At 69.2% G+C, this 23135-nt stretch overlaps 3 protein-coding genes across 4 annotated transcripts; 1 reads left to right on the top strand and 2 right to left on the bottom strand.

Moving 5' to 3' along the window:
* Positions 1-42: 42 nt before the first annotated feature.
* SSRP1 (structure specific recognition protein 1) lies at positions 43-7496 on the bottom strand. 2 transcript variants are annotated; one of them, XM_059825780.1, is made up of 16 exons: positions 7366-7496; positions 6417-6602; positions 6048-6153; positions 5212-5402; positions 4896-5126; positions 4696-4799; positions 4436-4564; positions 3846-4067; positions 3649-3721; positions 3007-3145; positions 2822-2867; positions 1985-2108; positions 1309-1479; positions 896-987; positions 504-687; positions 43-197 (listed from the first exon to the last, which is right to left on the bottom strand). In XM_059825780.1, exons 1-16 carry the CDS (start codon positions 7417-7419, stop codon positions 129-131), a joined length of 2121 nt encoding a protein of 706 aa, XP_059681763.1. In that variant the 5' UTR covers positions 7420-7496; the 3' UTR covers positions 43-128. The 2 variants fall into 2 exon arrangements, with proteins under 2 accessions (XP_059681763.1, XP_059681764.1); XM_059825781.1 differs by having other exon boundaries at positions 7381-7496.
* A 1872-nt stretch (positions 7497-9368) lies between these two features.
* P2RX3 (purinergic receptor P2X 3) lies at positions 9369-18399 on the top strand. The gene is made up of 12 exons (XM_059826062.1): positions 9369-9493; positions 14618-14753; positions 14844-14915; positions 14986-15052; positions 15141-15234; positions 15321-15398; positions 15490-15631; positions 17215-17345; positions 17443-17536; positions 17626-17691; positions 18006-18083; positions 18280-18399. The coding sequence occupies exons 1-12, from the start codon at positions 9369-9371 to the stop codon at positions 18397-18399; spliced, it is 1203 nt and encodes a 400-aa protein (XP_059682045.1).
* A 2289-nt stretch (positions 18400-20688) lies between these two features.
* PRG2 (proteoglycan 2, pro eosinophil major basic protein) lies at positions 20689-22745 on the bottom strand. The gene is made up of 5 exons (XM_059826061.1): positions 22685-22745; positions 22416-22582; positions 22158-22313; positions 21152-21242; positions 20689-20747 (listed from the first exon to the last, which is right to left on the bottom strand). Exons 1-5 carry the CDS (start codon positions 22743-22745, stop codon positions 20689-20691), a joined length of 534 nt encoding a protein of 177 aa, XP_059682044.1.
* Positions 22746-23135: the final 390 nt, after the last annotated feature.

Below are 23135 nucleotides of genomic sequence, written 5' to 3'. Positions count from 1 at the left end.
GGATGCGAAGTCGGGGCGAGGCGGGCTGGGAGCCGGCCGGAGCCCAAGGCCCAGTCCCTGCTGCGGGGCCGGCCCGCCCCGTCCTCTCACCGATCTGGGAACCAGCCTGGAGCCAGCCGGGGAGGGGGCTAATCCGAGCCGGACGCAGATTCCTCCGAGCTGGGGGGCAAGCTGGCGACTCCCTCCTCCTCCGAGTCCTGCGGGCAGGGGACGAGGTCAGGGCCGCAGGGGACGAGGTCAGGGCCGCAGCTCCCGTTCCCCCGCCTGTCCTGTGCCCCACAGTGAGGACAAGGTGACAGTGGTGACTTGGGGACACGTGTAGCACACAGACAGGCCCCCCACACCCGGAGGGATGTGACCTGCGTACCACAGACAAGAGGCACCAGAGGGTCCCAGCCCCTACAGGGATGGGATGTGGGCCGCCTTCCCGGGAGACACACGGAGCGTGGCCCCAGGAAGATGGGCCAGGAGACCCACCCCAGCCAACCCACCAAGAGCCCTACCTCCTTCTTGCTCTCTCCGGAGGAGCTCTCGTCGCTGGAGACAAATTCTTTGCTCTTGAAGCTCTCGCTCATGTTCTTGGCAGGGGACTTGGTGGAGGACAAAGACTTGGAGGTGGCACCTTTCTTCTCCGCTTTCCCCTTTATCTGCTTCTCCTGCTTCTTCTTCTTCTTTTTAGACCTCTCCCTGTGCGTGTGTTGGGAGGGAGAGGGGAAGCATTACCCTGCTGACAGCCCAGCAGCCCTATCTGGCACTGCAGAGCCAAGGATGCTCTTCACATGCCCCCCAGCCCTGGAGAGGCCCAGGCACCGTGATGGCTGGGGAACAGCCTGATTTCGGAGGGGCAAAGCCCTGCCACCACCCGCCGCCAGCCCTCTCTGCTCAGCGCACTCACGTCTTGGAGCTCTCTGACTTGCTGCCCACGCTGTACTCCTTCATGGCCTTCTCGTAGTCCCTCCTGGCGTCTTCCGCCTTGCGATCCCATTCCTGCAGCAGGAGCACAAGGGTAGCAGGACCTTCTCTCCTCCTCCACCACCTGCACCACCAGAGCCCAACACCGTCCCCACCCACGACAGCGCTCCCACCACGTCCCTCGCCACCTCGGATCAAGCCTACGCTCGCCCAACAGCTCACCAGCCCAAAGACATCACCTCCCCACCACCACACGCCTTTCCCAACCTCCTGTTTACGGAGCACCAGGTTCCTGAGACCAAGCAAGAGCCCGCCAGGCCTCCTCGGGTCCAGCCTCCCCCCTCCTAGACCAGGCTCAGCTCTCCCCACCAGCAGAGCAACCCAGACGCCCCTCACCTCTTTCTTCTCCTTGGACATGGCCTTCCAGAGCTCCCCAGCCTTCTTGGACAAGTCCGTGATGCTGATGCCAGGATGGTCTGACTTGATCTTCTCACGGTTGGCGTTCAGCCAGAGCATGTAAGCTGACATCGGCCGCTTGGGAGCGTTGGGGTCTTTCCCTTTCTTGCTCTAGGAGGTAGGGAGCGGAGAGAACGAAGATGAGAGCCTCGAATGGCACCACTCACTAAAGGCCTCGGGACCTGGGCTTGCCCCAAGATGAGGGGCTGGGTCTCAGCTTGCCTCCTACATCCCACCAGCAGTTCAGCTGCGCCATCAGGGGAGACGGGCTGTCAGATCACGCCCACAAAAGCTGAAAGGGCAGATTGTTGGAGACAAGACCCCCAACAACCAAAGGGACCGGCTGGGCGCAGGCACAACGCGCCCTTTGGGAGAGGCTCCACCTAGGCTCATCCGCGGGAGGCAGCAAAGTCAGGCTTGGACAACCGACCCAGCCAGGGCGAAGCTCGGCGAGGGGATGGCACCAGATCGGGCCGTGGCAGGAGGTTGAGGTGAAGCAGCTCAGCTGATGGGCTGCAACCTGCATCTCCCCACTGTTGCTCCCGACAGGGAACAGCAACCCACGCTCCAGGAGCGGGTCCTGCTTTCCACAACCCCGCCAGCAGCAACCTCTCACCTCCGGCTGCTTCTTGCGGGGCTTGCGGTCTTTGACAATCTTGGCCTTCTTGGCTGGCTTCTTCTCGTCCCGGTCACTGTCACCATCACCGCTGGAGGAGCTGGCCGAGGCGTTGCTGTCAAACCTGCGTGGAAGTACTTGGCCTCAGCGACAGCTCAAGACCCCCACGCCAAAAAGATGAAGCATGAGGTCGGGGCTTCATCAAGCAGGCAGCAAGACTTGCCCCCGAACTCTCCCGGCCTCCAGCAACCCATAATTCAGAGACTTCCTGAGCTGAAGCTGTTGTGTTCGTGCTTAACAGCTCTCAGGGGATTTTCCTTCCACGAACACAGCTCATCATTTTCTGACTTCCTGTAAATTTTGGGCACTCACAACGCCACACGGCTCAACTCCACCAAGATCCACCTCCTCGCACCGGGCTGAACCCGGTGCTCACCAGCACACACGATATCCCTTTGCGCTGGTGCGGAGACTGCCATTCTCACCCAGCCTCTCCCCCAGCTCAGGATTTTACAGAGCTGCGTCCCATCTTCCTCCCGCTGTTCTCCCTTTTCCAGCCTGAACAGCCGAAGCCTCATCCAGGAGCCATCTGATCCCCCTGACTGCCCCGCTCTAACCCTTTCAAGTTGTATAATGTCATTATAATAGATCGCGCCCAGAACCGCACCCGCTTCTCAAAATTTTTACATCCAGGGATTCATAAAGCGACAGCGGTTGTACCTGGAGCACTCCCCAACGTTCACACAGCCCCACGGCTCCACTGCCCTCACACGACACCCCCAAACAGCGCCTTCCAAAAGCCCCCCCCAGACAGACCCCTGCCCTGCCTCTACTCACTCTTCAGCCACGTCGTCATCCTCTTCTCCAGGGTTGAAGGACTCATCTGGAAGGAGAAAGCGCAGGGGTCAGCTTATAGCAAGGTGAGGACGGACAGGACTTTGCCAGAGGAGGGGGAAGAAGCCTGAGCACCAAAGACAGTCCCCCCCGGCAGTCCCTCACGCCCGCCCGGCCTCAGCCCTCACCCGTCTCCTCCCCAGAGCCGTCGCTGCTGTCGTTGGCATTCTCCTCCCGGATCTTGCCCTCTTCCTTCATCCTCTCCAAGTAGGCATCGTGCTGGTCCTCATCGGAGTCAGCGTATTCATCATAGCTCTGCTTCATGCCCTGCGGGACAGATGGCATGAAAGCTGCTCCCCGCACTCCCCCCACCTGCACACACAACCCCTCTGGAAACTGCAACTCCTGGCACGCTCCCGGGTGGGCACGGCTCCCGGGCAGGCCCCCGACACATGCACAGGGCGGGGAGGACGGGACAGCCGCCACGTCACCTCCTTCTCCCCGTCAGGGCTCCAGAGAGAGGGGCAGAAAAGTTATCGGAGTTAGGGGGGGCCCCCTCTCGCAAACCATGCCAGAGTTACTGGGTTTAGTCAGGGACCAGCACCGCCATGCAGAGGAAACCTGCACCAGGAGGAGGAAGAGGAGAAAGAGGAAGGGATATCGCACGGACCTTTTTCCTCTACAAGGGCAAGGAGAGAAAAGAGAGGTGAAAAACAAGGGAAAAGCAGCAAAATTTTGGAGAGAAGACAGCCCCCAGCCCTCTCCCCACCCCAGCCGGCGGGGAAGCAGTTCCAGTGGGGCGCAGGGAACCAGCCCTGCTCAGCAGGTACCTCCTTGAGGCCCCGGTTCTTGATGTTCAGCTTCTTGGCGTTGACGAAGTCAAAGAGCTTCCCGTACTCCTCCCTGCAGGACAGGCGGGACAGTCAGGGACGTGTGGCGATCGGGGTGCCAGCCCGGCAACCGCCTGGCGGTGCAGAGAGCAGCCCGCGGGCACGGGGAGAGCTTGCCCCGCTTGCCCCGCGCCCACCTCTCTATGCTGCTGAAGGTGTACTGCGTGCCCTGCTTGGTCTCGATCTCAAAGTCGAAGGAGCGGGTGGTGGTGGTCCCGCGGGCAAAGTTGACGAAGGAGATCTCGTCGAAGCGGATGTGCACGGGCGGCTTGTGCACGTAGATGAAGCCACGCTCCAGCGGGTAGAGGAGCCCCGAGCTGGCCTTGTAGGAGCAGGTGATGCACTGGGCCCCGGAGTGTCTGCGAGGGCAAACGCAGCCGTCTTACACCCGCGGGGAGCAAACGCCCTCCCTGTGCCCATCCCCACGGCCAGACAGAGGACGCCGGCAGCTCAGACAGGCCCATCCGCTGCTCCCCCGGCACAAATCTCACAAAGCCCCTTCTCCCTGACCGCAGGAACAAGAGAGAAAGAGAGGGGCCGGTCCTGCTGGCCGTCGGGAAGGGATCTCAAACAGCTGGCCTCAGACTACCAAACCAGCAGCTCCTCCTGTCCTGGGGAGGACAAGGCTCCCTTTGCATCTCTCCCCATCTCCACGCCCTTTCCTGCAGCAGGAAGATCCCACGTTCCACCATCCGCACCCCCCTCGGCCGGCAGCAGCACGCCTCACCCCTGGAAGTTGCCAGGCACGGTGATCTTGCGATTCACCAGCGCCTTCATGACCCGGCTGACCATCTCGTAGAGGGAGCCCGACATGTTCTTGGTGAGCCGCCCCTCGAAGCGTTTCTCCACCTCCTCCCTGCGCAGCCAGAAGAGGGGGCAACGGTGAGAACGGGAACCCAGGAGGTTCATTACCTCCCTCCCAGCTCCCCGCAGCCCCCAGATCCAGGGAGGGTGTCAAGGAAGTGGCCCGGCAAGAGCGGAACTCACTCGTTCATGTTGAGGGTCAGGGAGATATCCTCATCCTTGGAGAAGAGCAGGATAAGGAAGTGGTAGCGGGTCTGGCCTTGCTTTATCGGGGGGTCCAGGCTGATCTGAAAAGAGACGAGGAGGTGAGGACCTGAAATCCCCGGAACCCATCACTTGTCACCCTTCCCTGGGGGAGGGAAGACCCCTCGTCCCCTCCTCACCACAAAGAACATCTGCCGCTGGTCCTTGTGCGGGAGCAGGAAGAGGCGCAGCACGGTCGTGTAGGGGATCTTGTAGTCGAAGGTCTTGCCGTGGAGGTGCAGGAAGGTAGGGTAGATGCGGATGTCGTATCGCCCGCGAGGCGTCAGACACTGCAGTTCCCGGAAGATGCAGATGGCATCTCCAGTGGCCTGGATCACGTCCGCCTTGGAGAGGACGTTCTGAGCAAAGGCCTGCAAGGAAAGGGAGTTACGGCTGGGTGAGGGCACCCAGCTACCCCCTCTGCCCGACCGGCTGTCCCCCCGGCCCCCCACTCACCTCCACGGGGTCCACGCCGTCCTCCTGGGTCGGGGGCACGTAGAAGCGAACCTCCATGAGCGAGACTTCGGCGTCATCGTTCTGGTGGAACTCCAGCGTCACCTCGTTCTTGCCCGTCGTGCACTGGGAGACATTGCTGAGGGGGATCTCGAACACCGGTTGCTCCCCGATGTCAAAGGAGAGCAGCTGCCCTACAGGGGCGGGAGGGGAGACGCAGCCCGTCACAGCAGGATCAGAACTACCGCGCTACGAGGCGGGGACGAGAACCTCAGGTCCACCCTGCGGGCCACACCCACAGTGTCCTCCGAGGTCCCTTCTCCAGCAGCAGCCTCGGTCTTCTCCCAAAATCCAGCAATGCCTCTCCTCTCCCGCCCCGCATTCTCATGCTCCCTCCCAAATCTCCAGGCTTTCTCCTTCTCGCTACGGCCCCAGCGATCGGCACTGGTCAGAAATGAACAGGAGGGAACCGTCTGTTCCCACGTTCCCCTGGTCTCAGACCCGGCAGGAGCGTCCACCAGCTCCCCTGGCTCCTTCAGAAACCGGCAGGCTCTGCCAGACGCTTGCAGCTCTCATGCTGACCTTTCCTTTACGCTGAGCGTTCCCTGCCTGCAAAACCTTCCCCCTGGATATCTCCTGCTCTCTTGGGATGGCTAACGTCCCTGCTGTCCCTGAGGACACCACTAGAAAGCGGGCCGCTGCCCAGGGGACCGGCTGGGTGCTGCAGGAGCAGCCGTGCTGGTGGGAAACTGTCCCAGCTACCAGACCAGCCCCACCGCCTCGGGCTGCAGCCAGCACAGAGGTCCCCTTCCCCCAGGAACGGCGTCGCCGCGACTCACCTCCGAACCTCACCGTCCCCCAGTTCCAACCCTTCACGCACAGGTCCTTCTCCGCCAGCTCCAGGCGATAGTGGGCCTTGAAGAAATCTGAGAGCTTATCAAACTCCTGGGCAGAGAAGGAGGGAACGTCTGTCAGGAACTCCCACGTACAGGCAGGCGATGCCCAGAGCTCAGAACTGCAACGCAGCCCCCCGGCACAAGGGAAGCGGCAAGAAAAATGGGGATCAACGCTGTTCTTGATGGGGGGGGTTCAGCATTGTGAGACTCGCAGTGAGCGCAGCTCGATACCAGACAAGCACAAGCCAGCAAGAGAGGGGACGCCAGCCAGGGACAAGGACAGGCCAGGCACGCAGGGCCCGGGGGACTCACCGATTCCCGGAAACCATCGTATTTGTAGACGTGGCCGTTCTTGGTGAGCAGCTTGAGGCCGTGCCCGAGCGCCACGCGCCGCCACACGCCCTCGGCCAGCTCCGAGGCCTGGATGTTGTCCACCTTCCCCGTCTTGCTGTTCTTGAAGATCACGCCTTGGCGGCTCAGCCGCAGCCGCCCGTCATTCTGGGGGGAGAAGCAGGGGTGAGGCGGGGGCAGCTCGCCCCGCACACAGGGGCGCAGCCCAACGACACCAACAGGCTCCGCAGCAGGGAACCGCCGCCATTCGGGCGCAACAGGCGGCTGCACAACCCCTCCATGCAAAACAAGGCGACTTCCCCAGCCGCCCACCAGCTTTAGTCCTCACACACTTCTCACCACCCGGATTTGGGATTTAAGCGGCCACAAGACAGTCGCCAGCACCCTCAGTGCCGCTACAGTGCTGTAGCTCTGCCGGGCTTTTGGGGACGATCTCCCAAAAGCCAGAGGGTTAAGGGTGACCCAGAAACACTCAACGCCACCGCAAGACCCCTTGCCCGCTACCCAGCGCTGGAACAGGCCGACGGCCGACACACAACCCTCTCGCAACAGCTACGCGTGAAAGGGTGGACACACAGAGCTGGCATCCCTTCTCCCTCCTCCTGGAAGCACTCCCAACCGCGACCTCGCTCGCTCTGCAACGGGACGGCACTAAAAGCCCCCGTCGATGCTCCAAAACGCTTCAAAACCGGAAACGAGGCGCCTCCGCTCCCCACTTCCAGGCGAAATCGGCAAAACACCCTCTGCCAGGACGAGGCGGCAGTAGAGGCACCAGGGTGGGGAGGAAGCGCCCTGCAGCTTTTCGGGTGAGAGCGCAGGTCTCAACGGCTGAGAGCGCAGGTCTCAACGCAATGTGCCACCCAGCGGGGCCCAAGCGGGTCTCCCCGGGGAACGTCCCCCCCTCGCTCACCATGGATCCCTTCACCTCCTGGTATATCTCGTTGAACTCCAGCGTGTCGGCCATGGCGGCTGGGGGAGGCGGCGGCACCTGGGCTTCGGGAGGGGAAGGAGGCCAAGCGCAGCGAGGGGTTCAGTTCCCCCCCCAGCCCGGCCTGCCCCGGGCCAGCGCCAGGTGGGGACGGGGACAGAGCAGCTGCGGGGGGAGAGGAGGGTGAGCAGGGCCCGGCCAGGTGGCCCCCCGGGGGGAAGATGGCTCCGGGCCCTTCCGCTGGGGGAGGCTCTGCGAGCGCAGCCGCGCCGGCACCCCCAAACCAAACCGCTGTCCCCCCAGACCTACTCCCGCCCTCAGCCCCGCTTTCCTCGCCCCCCCCGCGACGCAGCCGCTCGGGTGGCACCGACCCACTCGCGGGGGGCGACCCAGACACCCCCCAGCCCCCTCTCTCCCCCTTCCCGAGCTGTGCCACGGCCCCAGGACCTTCCCCCGCGCCCCACCACCACCGGCGCGTCCCCCCCCCGCCCTCGGTCCCTCCAGCCCTGCCCCGGTGCCCCCCCCCGCACCCCAAACCGCCCCCTCGCACCCCAAACTCCCTCCCAGCCCCCCAGTCCCCCCCACCCTGAGCTCCCCCCCGGGACCCAAATACCTCCCTGCCCCCCCCCACCCGGGGCCTACCCCCCTCCCCCATCCCGGGCCTGCCCCCCCCCCCCCGGGCCCAGCCGCACCCCCCCAGCCCCCGCTCCCCCCCCGCCCCGGTGCGGCCCCCCGGGCCCGGCCCCCCCCGCACCGCCGCCACTTTTCCCGCCTGCGCAACACGAACCTCACGCGGAGCCTCCCCCCCCCGCCGCCGCCGCCGCCGCCGCCGGAAGCCGCCCCCACTTCCGCCATAGAGAGGAGCCGCTCTAGGCGCCACCGCGGGCGCGGGAGGACCGCGCCGCAACGGCGCGGGCGGGACCATAGAGCGCCCGGAGGACTCCGGCTAGAGAGGACGCGGCGTCCCGCGCCCGCCCCGCCGTCGAGGCGCGGGTGGTGGGCTAGAGCGGCGCCTGCCCGGCACCATAGAGAGGCGGGCGGCCGCTGGCCGGAGGGGCCGCGCCCCCATTGGTCAGCGCCGGGCGAGCCCCGTGACGTCACCGCGCGGGCCCCGGGGGGGCGCCCCTACAGCGGAGCACCCCCAGAATGCGGCACCCCCAGAATGGGGCCCCCCACACATGGGGCGTCCAGAAACGGGGGCCCGCCAATATGTGGCACCCCAAAAACGGGGCCCCCCAATAGGAGGCACCCCAAAACGGGGCACCCCGAAACCCGCGCGAGGCACCCCCCCATGAGCACACCCCCCCCAGGGGACCCCCCAAAACCGCGCGCCCCCACCTCGGGGCACACCCCCCCCCCAAACGTGGGGTGCCCCCAGCGCCCCCCAACGCGGGGCTCCCCCGGGCCCCCCCGTGCGTCGCGCACCCCCCAAGGGGCGGACCCCGGGCGGGGGGGGGGACACACGACCCGGCCCCCGCCCCCCGCCCTGCCCCCCATCCCCCAGGAAGGGGGGGCGACCCCTCCCCGCCCCCCGCCCTGCCTCCGCCCCCCGCCCTGCCCCCTCCCCCCGCACCCCCCCCCGCCGTCGCCCCACCCCGCCCGCACCGGCCCGGGCTGCCCGCACCCCGCCCGCACCCCGCGGACCGCCCGCACCCCGCCCGGACCCCCCCCAGGACCCCCCCTCTGACCGCCCGGATCCCCCCCCGGACACCGCCCGGACCCCCCCCAGGACCCCCCCCCCCCTGGACCGCCCGCACCCCGCCCGGACCCCCCCCAGGACCCCCGTCCGGACCCCCGTCCGGACCGCCCGCACCCCGCCCGGACCCCCCCCAGGACCCCCCCTCTGACCGCCCGGATCCCCCCCCGGACACCGCCCGGACCCCCCCCAGGACCCCCACCTCGGACCGCCCGGACCCCCGCCCGGACCCCCCCTCTGGACCGCCCGCACCCCCCGGCCCCCCCCGGCCCCCCGCGCCCGCCCGCCCATGCCCCCCCCGTGGGTGACCGCCTTCCTCTCCTACCAGACGGCCAAGGCGGTGGTGGTGCGGAGTTGGGCGGTGGGGGCCGTCAACCGCGGCGTGCAGCTCCTCATCCTCGCCTACTTCATCGGGTGAGCCCCCCCCCCCGCAGCGCTCCTGGCCCGGGGCGTCCCGCGGGGGGGCCGGGGGGGACAGCCAGGAGAGGGTGCCGGTGCGGGTGACACGAGGGGGACACCAAGGAGAGGGTGCCAGTGCAGGTGACAGGGGGGCGGTGGCACGGGTGACACGAGGGGGACAGCCAGGAGGTGTGGGGGGGTGTGGGTGATGGGGGGGGACACCAAGGAGAGGGTGCCGGTGCAGGTGACAGGAGGGTGCCGATGTGGGTGACAGGCGGGGGACAGAGAGGAGAGGGTGCCGTGCAGGTGACAGGAGGGCAGTGGTACGGGTGACACGGGGGGGGACAGCCAGGAGAGTGTGCCGGTGCAGGTGACAGGGGGGTGGCGGTGCAGGTGACACAAGGGGGACAGCCAGAAGAGTGTGCTGGTGTGAGTGACGGGGGGGACGGCGAGGAGAGGGTGCCGGTGCGGGTGACAGGAGGGTGCCGATGCAGGTGACGGGCGGGGGACGGCGAGGAGAGGGTGCCGGTGCGGGTGACAGGAGGGTGGCGGTGTGGGTGACACAGGGGGGACGGCGAGGAGAGGGTGCCGGTGCGGGTGACAGGAGGGTGGCAGTGCTGGTGACACGAGGGGGACACCAAGGAGAGGGTGCTGGTGACGGGGGGGGACACACACACACCACGAGGAGAGGGTGCCGGTGCGGGTGATGGGGGGGTGGCGGTGTGGGTGACACAGGGGGGACAGTGAGGAGAGGGTGCCGGTGCGGGTGATGGGGGGGTGGCGGTGTGGGTGACACAGGGGGGACAGTGAGGAGAGGGTGCCGGTGCGGGTGACAGGAGGGTGGCGGTGTGGGTGACACAGGGGGGACAGTGAGGAGAGGGTGCCGGTGCGGGTGATGGGGGGGTGGCGGTGTGGGTGACACAGGGGGGACAGTGAGGAGAGGGTGCCGGTGCGGGTGACAGGAGGGTTGTGGTGTGGGTGACACAGGGGGGACAGTGAGGAGAGGGTGCCGGTGCGGGTGACAGGAGGGTTGTGGTGTGGGTGACACAGGGGGGACAGTGAGGAGAGGGTGCCGGTGCGGGTGACAGGAGGGTGGCGGTGTGGGTGACACAGGGGGGACAGTGAGGAGAGGGTGCCGGTGCGGGTGACAGGAGGGTGGCGGTGTGGGTGACACGAGGGGGACAGTGAGGAGAGGGTGCCGGTGCAGGTGACAGGAGGGTGCCGATGTGGGTGACAGGCGGGGGACAGAGAGGAGAGGGTGCCGTGCAGGTGACAGGAGGGCAGTGGTACGGGTGACACGGGGGGGGGACAGCCAGGAGAGTGTGCCGGTGCAGGTGACAGGGGGGTGGCGGTGTGGGTGACACGAGGGGGACAGTGAGGAGAGGGTGCCGGTGCGGGTGACAGGAGGGTTGTGGTGTGGGTGACACAGGGGGGACAGTGAGGAGAGGGTGCCGGTGCAGGTGACAGGGGGGTGGTGGTGTGGGTGACACAGGGGGGACAGTGAGGAGAGGGTGCCGGTGCGGGTGACAGGAGGGTTGTGGTGTGGGTGACACAGGGGGGACAGTGAGGAGAGGGTGCCGGTGCGGGTGACAGGAGGGTGGCGGTGTGGGTGACACAGGGGGACAGTGAGGAGAGGGTGCCGGTGCGGGTGACAGGAGGGTTGTGGTGTGGGTGACACAGGGGGGACAGTGAGGAGAGGGTGCCGGTGTGGGTGATGGGGGGGTGGCGGTGTGGGTGACACAGGGGGGACAGTGAGGAGAGGGTGCCGGTGCGGGTGACAGGAGGGTGGCGGTGTGGGTGACACAGGGGGGACAGTGAGGAGAGGGTGCCGGTGTGGGTGACAGGAGGGTGGCGGTGTGGGTGACACGAGGGGGACAGTGAGGAGAGGGTGCCGGTGCGGGTGACAGGAGGGTGGCGGTGTGGGTGACACGAGGGGGACAGTGAGGAGAGGGTGCCGGTGCGGGTGACAGGAGGGTTGTGGTGTGGGTGACACAGGGGGGACAGTGAGGAGAGGGTGCCGGTGTGGGTGATGGGGGGGTGGCGGTGTGGGTGACACAGGGGGGACAGTGAGGAGAGGGTGCCGGTGCGGGTGACAGGAGGGTGGCGGTGTGGGTGACACAGGGGGGACAGTGAGGAGAGGGTGCCGGTGCGGGTGACAGGAGGGTGGCGGTGTGGGTGACACAGGGGGGACAGTGAGGAGAGGGTGCCGGTGCGGGTGACAGGAGGGTGGCGGTGTGGGTGACACGAGGGGGACAGTGAGGAGAGGGTGCCGGTGCAGGTGACAGGAGGGTGCCGATGTGGGTGACAGGCGGGGGACAGAGAGGAGAGGGTGCCGTGCAGGTGACAGGAGGGCAGTGGTACGGGTGACACGGGGGGGGGACAGCCAGGAGAGTGTGCCGGTGCAGGTGACAGGGGGGTGGCGGTGTGGGTGACACGAGGGGGACAGTGAGGAGAGGGTGCCGGTGCGGGTGACAGGAGGGTTGTGGTGTGGGTGACACAGGGGGGACAGTGAGGAGAGGGTGCCGGTGTGGGTGACAGGGGGGTGGCGGTGTGGGTGACACAGGGGGGACAGTGAGGAGAGGGTGCCGGTGCGGGTGACAGGAGGGTTGTGGTGTGGGTGACACAGGGGGGACAGTGAGGAGAGGGTGCCGGTGTGGGTGATGGGGGGGTGGCGGTGTGGGTGACACAGGGGGGACAGTGAGGAGAGGGTGCCGGTGTGGGTGACAGGAGGGTGGCGGTGTGGGTGACACGAGGGGGACAGTGAGGAGAGGGTGCCGGTGCGGGTGACAGGAGGGTGGCGGTGTGGGTGACACGAGGGGGACAGTGAGGAGAGGGTGCCGGTGCGGGTGACAGGAGGGTTGTGGTGTGGGTGACACAGGGGGGACAGTGAGGAGAGGGTGCCGGTGTGGGTGACAGGAGGGTGGCGGTGTGGGTGACACGAGGGGGACAGTGAGGAGAGGGTGCCGGTGCGGGTGACAGGAGGGTGGCGGTGTGGGTGACACGAGGGGGACAGTGAGGAGAGGGTGCCGGTGCGGGTGACAGGAGGGTGGCGGTGTGGGTGACACAGGGGGGACAGTGAGGAGAGGGTGCCGGTGCGGGTGATGGGGGGGTGGCGGTGTGGGTGACAGGCGGGGGACAGAGAGGAGAGGGTGCCGTGCAGGTGACAGGAGGGCAGTGGTACGGGTGACACGGGGGGGGACAGCCAGGAGAGTGTGCCGGTGCAGGTGACAGGGGGGTGGCGGTGCAGGTGGCACAAGGGGGACAGCCAGGAGAGTGTGCTGGTGTGAGTGACGGGGGGGACGGCGAGGAGAGGGTGCCGGTGCGGGTGACAGGAGGGTGGCGGTGTGGGTGACACAGGGGGGACAGTGAGGAGAGGGTGCCGGTGCGGGTGACAGGAGGGTGGCGGTGTGGGTGACACAGGGGGGACAGTGAGGAGAGGGTGCCGGTGCGGGTGATGGGGGGGTGGCGGTGTGGGTGACACAGGGGGGACAGTGAGGAGAGGGTGCCGGTGCGGGTGATGGGGGGGTGGCGGTGTGGGTGACAGAGGGGGGACAGTGAGGAGAGGGTGCCGGTGCGGGTGACAGGAGGGTGGCGGTGTGGGTGACACGAGGGGGACAGTGAGGAGAGGGTGCCGGTGCGGGTGACAGGAGGGTGGCGGTGTGGGTGACACAGGGGGACAGTGAGGAGAGGGTGCCGGTGCGGGTGACAGGAGGGTGGCGGTGTGGGTGACACAGGGGGGACAGTGAGGAGAGGGTGCCGGTGCGGGTGACAGGAGGGTGGCGGTGTGGGTGACACAGGGGGACAGTGAGGAGAGGGTGCCGGTGCGGGTGACAGGAGGGTGGCGGTGTGGGTGACACAGGGGGGACAGTGAGGAGAGGGTGCCGGTGCGGGTGATGGGGGGGTGGCGGTGTGGGTGACACAGGGGGGACAGTGAGGAGAGGGTGCCGGTGCGGGTGACAGGAGGGTGGCGGTGTGGGTGACACAGGGGGGACAGTGAGGAGAGGGTGCCGGTGCGGGTGACAGGAGGGTGGCGGTGTGGGTGACACAGGGGGGACAGTGAGGAGAGGGTGCCGGTGCGGGTGATGGGGGGGTGGCGGTGTGGGTGACACAGGGGGGACAGTGAGGAGAGGGTGCCGGTGCGGGTGATGGGGGGGTGGCGGTGTGGGTGACAGAGGGGGGACAGTGAGGAGAGGGTGCCGGTGCGGGTGACAGGAGGGTGGCGGTGTGGGTGACACGAGGGGGACAGTGAGGAGAGGGTGCCGGTGCGGGTGACAGGAGGGTGGCGGTGTGGGTGACACAGGGGGACAGTGAGGAGAGGGTGCCGGTGCGGGTGACAGGAGGGTGGCGGTGTGGGTGACACAGGGGGGACAGTGAGGAGAGGGTGCCGGTGCGGGTGACAGGAGGGTGGCGGTGTGGGTGACACAGGGGGACAGTGAGGAGAGGGTGCCGGTGCGGGTGACAGGAGGGTGGCGGTGTGGGTGACACAGGGGGGACAGTGAGGAGAGGGTGCCGGTGCGGGTGATGGGGGGGTGGCGGTGTGGGTGACACAGGGGGGACAGTGAGGAGAGGGTGCCGGTGCGGGTGATGGGGGGGTGGCGGTGTGGGTGACACGAGGGGGACAGTGAGGAGAGGGTGCCGGTGCGGGTGACAGGAGGGTTGTGGTGTGGGTGACACAGGGGGGACAGTGAGGAGAGGGTGCCGGTGCGGGTGACAGGAGGGTTGTGGTGTGGGTGACACAGGGGGGACAGTGAGGAGAGGGTGCCGGTGCGGGTGACAGGAGGGTGGCGGTGTGGGTGACACAGGGGGACAGTGAGGAGAGGGTGCCGGTGCGGGTGACGGGGGGGGACAGCCAGGAGAGCATCTCGGTGTGAGTGACGGGGACACACACAGTGTCTGGGTGACAAAGAGGGGCGGGAGCAGCAGCATGGCCAGAGCGGGTGACGGAGGGGGTCTCTGCCCCCGGCTGCTCCCTGGGGGGGACAGCCCCCGCCGGCGGGGCGCGGGCGGGTGACAAGCGCCTGTCGGAGGGCCGGCAGCCACGCGGTCTGGCAGCCGGGGGCCCGGCCGCTCTGGGTGCTCTGGGGGTGCCGGGGTCGGGGGGGGCTGTCCCCGCCGTCACCCCTGCGGGTGCTGTCCCAGCTGGGTGTTCCTCCACGAGAAAGCCTACCAGGTGCGGGACAGCGTCATCGAGTCCTCGGTGGTGACCAAGGTCAAGGGCATCGGGCGCTATGCCGGCCGCGTGCTGGACACGGCCGACTACGTCACCCCACCCCAGGTGAGGGGGCCCCTGGTCCCCCCCGGCCTCAGTTTCCCCTCCCGGATGGAGCCGGGGGCGGTCGGGGTGACGGTGACGTGTCCCCCCCAGGGCACCTCGGTGTTCGTGGTGGTCACCAAGCAGATCCTGACGGAGAACCAGGCGCAGGGCGTCTGCCCGGAGGTATGGGGCGGGGGGGTGCGCCGGGGTGTCCCCCCCGTGCCCCCCGCCCGGGCTCACCGCCCCCCCGCAGAGCGAAGCCCAGTACCGCTGCACGGCCGACCGCGACTGCCGAGGGAAGACCCCCACCACGGGCAGCGGTGAGGGGGGCCCCCGCCCCGGGGAGGGGATGGGGGGTCGGGGGGCTGAGGCCTGCCACGCTCATCGCACGGGTGGGGGCCCCGGCAGGGGTGCTGACGGGGCGCTGCGTCCCCTACAACGGGACCCTGCGCACCTGCGAGATCCGGGGCTGGTGCCCGCCCGAGGTGGACACCGTCGACGCGTGAGTGTCCCCGGGGAAGGCGGGGGGCGGTGGGGGGGCCGTGCCCCCCGCCCTGTCCCCAGGGACGCCCCCCTCTCCCCCCCCAGCCCCGTCATGCTGGAGGCCGAAAACTTCACCCTCTTCATCAAGAACAGCATCCGCTTCCCGCTCTTCGGCTTCGAGAAGTGAGTGGCACCGCGGGCGTGGGGACGGGCAGGGGGCCACGGACCCCCCCAGCCCCGCCGGCTGACGGCCGCCCCCCCGTCCGCCCCCCAGGGCCAACCTGCCGCCCCCCGGCAGTGGGGGGCAGCTGGGGCGATGCCGCTTCCACCCCGAGCGGCAGCCCCTCTGCCCCATCCTGCGGCTGGGGGACGTGGCACGCCTCGCCGGGCAGGACTTCCCCACGCTGGCCGCCACCGTGAGCCGGGGACAAGGCCGGTGGGGCGGGGGACACGGGGCGTGGGGATGTGGGGACACGGGGACGTGGGATGTGGGGACACGGGGATGTGGGACGTGGGGACACGGGGCGTGGGGACGCGGGGCGTGGGGACACGGGGCGTGGGGATGTGGGGACACGGGGACGTGGGATGTGGGGACACGGGGATGTGGGACGTGGGGACACGGGGCGTGGGGACGCGGGGCGTGGGGACACGGGGCGTGGGGATGTGGGGACACGGGGACGTGGGACGTGGGGACACGGGGATGTGGGACGTGGGGACACGGGGCGTGGGGACGCGGGGCGTGGGGACACAGGGATGTGGGGATGTGGGGACACAGGGCGTGGGGACGCAGGGACATGGGATGTTGGGAGACAGGGACACGGGATGCGGGGACAGAGGGACGCGAGACGGGAGGTGGGGCGTGGGTCCTGGGGGTGTGGACCATGGGGACACAGGGATGTGGGGACACGGGGACGTGGGGACACGGGGACGTGGGGACGCGGGGACATGGGATGCTGGGAGACAGGGACGTGGGATGTGGGGACAGAGGGACACGAGACGGGAGGTGGGGACGTGGGTCCTGGGGGTGTGGGCCATGGGGACACAGGGATGTGGGGACACGGGGACACGGGGCGTGGGGACGCGGGGACGTGGGATGTTGGGAGACGAGGATGTGGGATGCGGGATGTGGGGACAGAGGGATGCAAGATGGGAGGTGGGGACATGGGACATGTGGGCCATGGGGACATGGGGACGTGGGGACATGGGGTGTGGGGACATGGGGACGTGGGATGTTGGGAGACAGGGATGTGGGGATGTGGGGACAGAGGGACAAGAGATGGGAGGTGGGGATGTGGAGCTTGGGGGGGGTGGGCCATGGGGACACAGGCACGTGGGGACACAGGGACATGGAGCGTGGGGACAAAGGGACATGGGAGGTGGGGATGTGGGGATGCAAGACATGGGGCGGGGGGACACAGGGACGTGGGATGTGGGAACGTGGGGATGCAGGATATGGGAGGTGGGGATGCAGGGATGCGGGATGTGGAGTGTGAGGACATGGGGACAGAGGGATGCGGGGACACAGGGACGTGGGATGTGGACCTTGGGGACAGAGGGATGTTGGACTTGGGAGTGTGGTGTTGTGGGACACGGGGACACAGGGACGTGGGACATGGGGACGTGGGAACGTGAGGCATGGGGTGTGGGGACATGGGGATGTGGGATGTGGGGACACAGGGACGTGGGGATGCAGGGACGTGGGACGTAGGGAACGGGACGTGGGGACGCAGGGATGTAGGACACGGAACCTGGGGACAGCGATGTGGGACTTGGGGACATGGTGATGTGGGATGTGGGGACGCAGGGCGTGGCTGTGGGGGTGTGGGGTTCGGGGTGCGGGACGTGGGGCGAACAGACACGGGGACGCGGGGTGCGGGGAGGCAGGGATGTGGGACTCGGGGACACGGGGAGGCGGGATGCTGGGCGCAGGGATGTGGGGACGCCGCGGGGACACGGCGGGGACACGGCGGGGCGCGGCTCGCCCTGACGGCCGGGGCAGGGGGGGGTTCTGGCCATCAAGATCGGGTGGGTCTGCGACCTGGACCGCGCCTGGGAGCGCTGCCTGCCCCGCTACTCCTTCACCCGCCTGGACGGCCTCGCCCCCCCGCCCGCCGCCGGCTACAACTTCAGGTAGGGCACGCGCCACCCCACGGGGACACGCGTGTCACACGCGTGTGCGCAGGCCGGCACGGCCCCCGCCCCCCCTGTCCCCCGCGTCCCCGCGCAGGCACGCCAGGTACTACCGCTGGCAGGACGGCACCGAGCGCCGCACCCTCACCAAGGCCTTCGGCATCCGCTTCGACGTCCTGGTGTACGGCAACGTACGTGCGGGGCTCGGGGCCACCCCGGGGACCCTAGGGGGGCCGTGGGGGTGGGGACCCCCCGCCAACGGGGGTCTCTGCACCCCCAGGCTGGGAAGTTCAGCATCATCCCCACGCTCATCAACACGGTGGCGGCTTTCACCTCCATCGGTGTGGTGAGTTGTGGCCGTTCTCAGCCCCTGTGTGGCGGCATCTCCCTGGGAGCGGGCGGAGGGGGCCTGGGAGAGGCCCTGTGCACCCCACAGGTGTGGGGTGGGGGGGGCAGTGACGCCCCATAGTGACTGGGAGGGGGACGGAGGAAAACGCCATAGTTGTGGGGCAGGGGGATAGAGGAAAACCCCATAGCCGTGGGCCGTGGGGACACAACAAAGCCCCAGGGTGACGGCAGCCTGGCTCCGTGGGGAGCTGTGGGGTGTCGGGGGGTGCCCCATGGTGCCGGGCCCCCTGACCCCAACGCTGCCGCCCCCAGGGCACAGTGCTGTGCGATATCATCCTGCTCAACTTCCTGAAGGGAGCCGAGCACTACAAGGCCCGCAAGTTTGAGGAGGTCAGCCGTGGGGCTGGGGCCGCCGTGGGGCTGGGTCCACGCCGGGGTCCCCTCCGGGAGGGGCTGGATCTGGCCACACCGGGGGATGTGTGGGGCTGGCCGGTGCGGGGGGACATGCAGGCAGTGCCCCTGAGCCCCCCCCGGTGCCCTGGCTATGGGGCAGGGACTAACCCGTCCCCTGTCCCCCGCCCCACAGGTGCCAGAGGCGGGCGTGCCCGCGCCCCCGGCCAGCCCCACGGCGTGTCCCCCTGCGGCACTGGGGGGCTGCAGCCGAGACAAGTCCACCGATTCGGGCACCTTCTCCCTCGGCCTCTAGCCCTGGGCGCCGTGGGGCAGCGCCCCGCCTGCCCCTCACTGTGGGGCAGCCCCCTGCCTGCACCCGGCTGGGGGCCCCCCTGCACCCCCCCAGCCCCCCCCACGGCTGGCACCCCTTTTCCCATGCTGCCAGTGGGACAGGGCACAGGGGACATATGGGGCGGTGGGGGTGACGCTGGGGGCCATGGGGCAGGGGTGGCCATGGGGACGATGTCGGAGCCATGGAGGTGGCAGCAGGAGCACAGGGGATGGGGCACAGGGTGGCACCGGGGGTGGCAGAGGGACGCAGGGACCGTGGGGGTGGCACTGGGGCGGGCAGAGGGACATTGGGGTATGGGGTGGTGGCACAGGGGACGTGGGGAGAACGGGGTGACGCTGGGGGTGGAAGAGGGGCACAAGGCATGTGGGGGTGGCCCCAGGGGTGGCAGAGGGTCACAGGGCCCCAGGGACGTCCCCCCGGGCCACCCAGGTGGGCACCAGGGCTGGGGTGCCCGGGGCGTGGAGGTGGGGGACACAGCCCTCCGAGTGCCACCCTGCTGACACCCAGTGCCCCATCACCCCCCCAGCGCCCCGTCACCCCCCCAGCACGTGTGCACCCGGTGCCACCGTGGGAACCTGGCCCCCACCCGCAGCCCACTCATCTGCACCAGGGCCATCGCCCGCGGCCGGGTGGGGGGCTCACCAGGACCCCCGCCGGGCTCCTGCCGCCCGCCCTGTCCCCAGTGCTCGCCCCGGGTGTCCCAGTTCTGTCCCAGTGTCCCCACTGCTCGCCCCGGGTGTCCCAGCCCTGTCCCAGTGTCCCCAGTGCTCACCCCACGCGTCCCAGCCCTGTCCCAGTGTCCCCAGTGCTCACCCACGCGTCCCAGTGCTGTCCCAGTGTCCCCAGTGCTCGCCCCACGCGTCCCAGCCCTGTCCCAGTGTCCCCAGTGCTCACCCTGGGCATCCCAGTCCTATCCCAGTGACCCCAGTGCTCACCCACGCGTCCCAGCGCTGTCCCAGTGTCCCCAGTGCTCACCCCACGCGTCCCAGCCCTGTCCCAGTGTCCCCAGTGCTCACCCACGCGTCCCAGTGCTGTCCCAGTGACCCCAGTGCTCACCCACGCGTCCCAGTGCTGTCCCAGTGTCCCCAGTGCTCACCCCACGCGTCCCAGTGCTGTCCCAGTGTCCCCAGTGCTCACCCCACGCGTCCCAGTCCTGTCCCAGTGTCCCCAGTGCTCGCCCCACGCATCCCAGTGCTGTCCCAGTGTCCCCAGTGCTCACCCCACGTGTCCCAGCCCTGTCCCAGTGTCCCCAGTGCTCACCCTGGGCATCCCAGTCCTATCCCAGTGTCCCCAGTGCTCGCCCCACGCGTCCCAGCCCTGTCCCAGTGTCCCCAGTGCTCGCCCCACGCGTCCCAGCCCTGTCCCAGTGTCCCCAGGGTGCCCCAGCCTCATTGTCCCCCTGACCCAGGACCCCAGTGCTCCTTCCGCAGGTGCCACCTGGCCGGGGGGGTCCCCCCCGGGGGGGTCCCACCCCACGTCCCCCGGGTCCCCACAGCTCCCACGTCCCTGCCCGGGGGGACTGGGGTGGGCCCCTGGGGCTGGGTGCTGCTTCCTGGGGCAGTGGGTGCCCCCCCCCCCGCCCCATGGGTGCTGGGGGCGCGTGGGCTGCCGGGGGTGGCTGCCCTTCACCCGCCCGTACGGAGGGGCTCAGCCCCCCCCGTGCCCCCCACCTCTGTGACCCCCCCCACCTCCCTGCTCCCAGCCGGCCCCACGCTGGGGGGCTGCCCCCCCCCCAATAAACCTTCGGCTCGCAGCACCCACCCGTCTCCAGCCTGTGCGGGGGGGTGAGGGGTGGCTGGGGGGGTCTGATGGGAAGGGTTGGGGTGCAGAGGTGGGGGGGGGTAGGGTGAAGCCACCGGTCTGGGGGTGCCCCGGTGTCAGGGTGCCACCACAGCCCCCACGGAGCGGAACCTGTGCCCCCCCATTGCCCACACAGAGGCGGTGCAGGACACGAGGGACACCCCTGTCCCCAACCCCCCCCCCCCCAACTCTGCACCCCAGGGTGCTCCCCACCGCCCTCCTTACAGCCCCAGCACCCAGCACCCGCGCTGGGACCCCCCGGGACCCCCCAGGACCCCCACCACCCACCCGGGGCCCAAACACGGAGGTGGGTGCCGAGAGATGATACTTTACTGAGACCTGGGTGGGGGGGTGCAGCCCCCCGCCGTGGGGCCAGCGGGGGGGCACGGCAGCAGGGGGGTCCCCGGGGGGGCCGCAGGGCTGGGGTGCGCCGCGGGGGGGCTGAGCCCCTCAGTACTTGCAGATGAAGGGCAGCCTCACCTGGCAGCCCAGGCTTCTCCAGCGCCCGTCTGGGGGGGGAAGAGGGGGGGTCAGCCCTGGCACCCAACGGCACCCACTGCCCCAGGGACCGGCGCCCAGACCCCAGGGACCCCACCCTGAACCCCCAGGCACCCGCCCCCCATGTACCCTCCCTAACCCCCCAGTGCCAGCCCCCCCAAACTGCCATATACCAGCCCCCCAGGTACCCCCCCAACCCCCCAGTGCCAGCCCCCCCAAACTGCCATATACCAGCCCCCCGGGTACCCCCCCTAGCCCCCCAGTGCCAGCCCCCCCAAACTGCCATATACCAGCCCCCCGGGTACCCCCTCCCCAGCCGGGGCCCCCCAGCATCCTCCCCACCCGCCCATGGGCAGAGGCTCCCCACAGAGCCCCCCAGGGCCCCGGGTGCCCCCCGTGCCCCCGCCCCACTGACTGTTGGTGCAGAGGGAGGTGCAGTATCTGTGGGTGCACAGCGGGTAACCCCGCAGCCAGTGCGAGTAGTTCCAGCGGGTCCCGTCTTCCCACTGGCAATGCACGGTCCCACCCTGCGCAGTGGGGTCAAGGGCATGGGGACACCCCCCGGCACCGGGCCCCGGGGGGCCCGGGGGGTGGCGGGGTGGGGGACGGGCTGGGGCACCCAGGGATGGGCGCTGGGGACATTGGGACAGGGCTGGGACACCCAAAGGTGGGCACTGGGGACACTGGGACAGGGCTGGGGCACCCAGGGATGGGCACTGGGGACACTGGGACAGGGCTGGGGCACCCAAAGATGTGTGCTGGGGACACTGGGACAGGGCTGGGGCACCCATGGATGGGCACTGGGGACACTGGGACAGGGCTGGGGCACGCAGGGATGGGCACTGGGGACACTGGGACAGGGCTGGGGCACCCAAAGGTGGGCACTGGGGACACTGGGACAGGGCTGGGGCACCCAGGGGTGGGCACTGGGGACACTGGGACAGGGCTGGGGCACCCAGGGATGGGCGCTGGGGACACTGGGACAGGGCTGGGGCACCCAGGGATGGGCACTGGGGACACTGAGACGAGGCTGGGGCACCCAAAGGTGGGCACTGGGGACACTGGGACAGGGCTGGGGCATGCAGGGATGGGCACTGGGGACACTGGGACAGGGCTGGGGCACCCAAAGGTGGGCACTAGGGACACTGGGACAGGGCTGGGGCACCCGAAGGTGGGCACTGGGGACACTGGGACAGGGCTGGGGCACCCAGGGATGGGCACTGGGGACACTGGGACGGGGCTGGGGCACCCAAAGGTGGACACTGGGGACACTGGGACAGGGCTGGGGCACCCAGGGATGGGCACTGGGGACACTGGGACAGGGCTGGGGCACCCAAAGGTGGGCACTGGGGACACTGGGACAGGGCTGGTGCCCCTGGCCCGGGCAGGGTGCCATGGGGCCGGAGTGGGGCGGTGGGCACGGGGCACGGGGGGTCCCTTACCGCAGGCCGGGTGATGGCCCCGATCCAGACCTGCCCGCGGTTGGTGCAGAGCCGCGCCTGGCGCTGCAGGCAGGCGTTGGTGTGGTAGTTGTGGATGGAGGCCAGGCGCCCGCGGTAGCACTGGGCACAGACGCGCTGCAGAGCGGAACAGGCGCCGGTTACGGGGACGCCTGGGTGGCACGCTGTGCCCCTTGACCCCAAACCCCCCTGCCCACCCCCTGCCCACCCCCTGCCCACCTGGGCGCCTTGGAAGGTCTGGCAGCGGGTGACGATGACGTAGCGGAAGGTGGTGGCACCCAACGGGTTCGGGATGCTGAGCGCCCTCGTCTCACTCTCCAGCGGGCACCGGGCGTCCTCCTCTGGCACCTCCAGCGCCGCCTCCTCCGCCTCGGGGCTGGCAGGGGCTGGGGACACCGGAGGGCATCACCCCGGGCACAGGGGGTGCGGGGGACCTGGGGGTGTCCCCACGGTGTCCCCGCGGGGTGGGCAGCGTGGCGGGCACTCACCGGGGTGGCTGGCGGAGGCCGTGCCCAGCAGGGCCAGGGCGAGGAGCAGGCAGGGCTGCATGGCACGGCTGGGGACACCGGGCAGCTGGGGACACCGGGGACCCCGGGCAGCTGGGGACACCGGGGAGCTGGGGACACCAGAGAGCTGGGGACCCCGGGCAGCTGGGGAGTCCGGGGACACCGTGCAGCTGGGGACACCGGGGAGCTGGGGACACCAGAGAGCTGGGGACACCAGAGAGCTGGGGACACCGGGGACACTGGGCAGCTGGGGACACCAGCACCCTCGGGAGCTGCCATGTCCCCAGTCACCCTCTGCCACCCTCGGGCCACCCCTGTGTCCCCAGTGCCCCTCTGCCACCGCCACATGCTTTGTGCCCCTCTGCTACCCCCGGCATCACCCCATCCTCCCCACATCCCCTGTGCCACCCCCCCCCGTGCCCCAGTGTGCCTC

This window comes from Gavia stellata, chromosome 17 (assembly GCF_030936135.1).
Source record: "Gavia stellata isolate bGavSte3 chromosome 17, bGavSte3.hap2, whole genome shotgun sequence".
Classification (NCBI taxonomy): Eukaryota; Metazoa; Chordata; class Aves; order Gaviiformes; family Gaviidae; genus Gavia; species Gavia stellata.
This window is presented reverse-complemented; position numbering and strand designations above follow the sequence as displayed.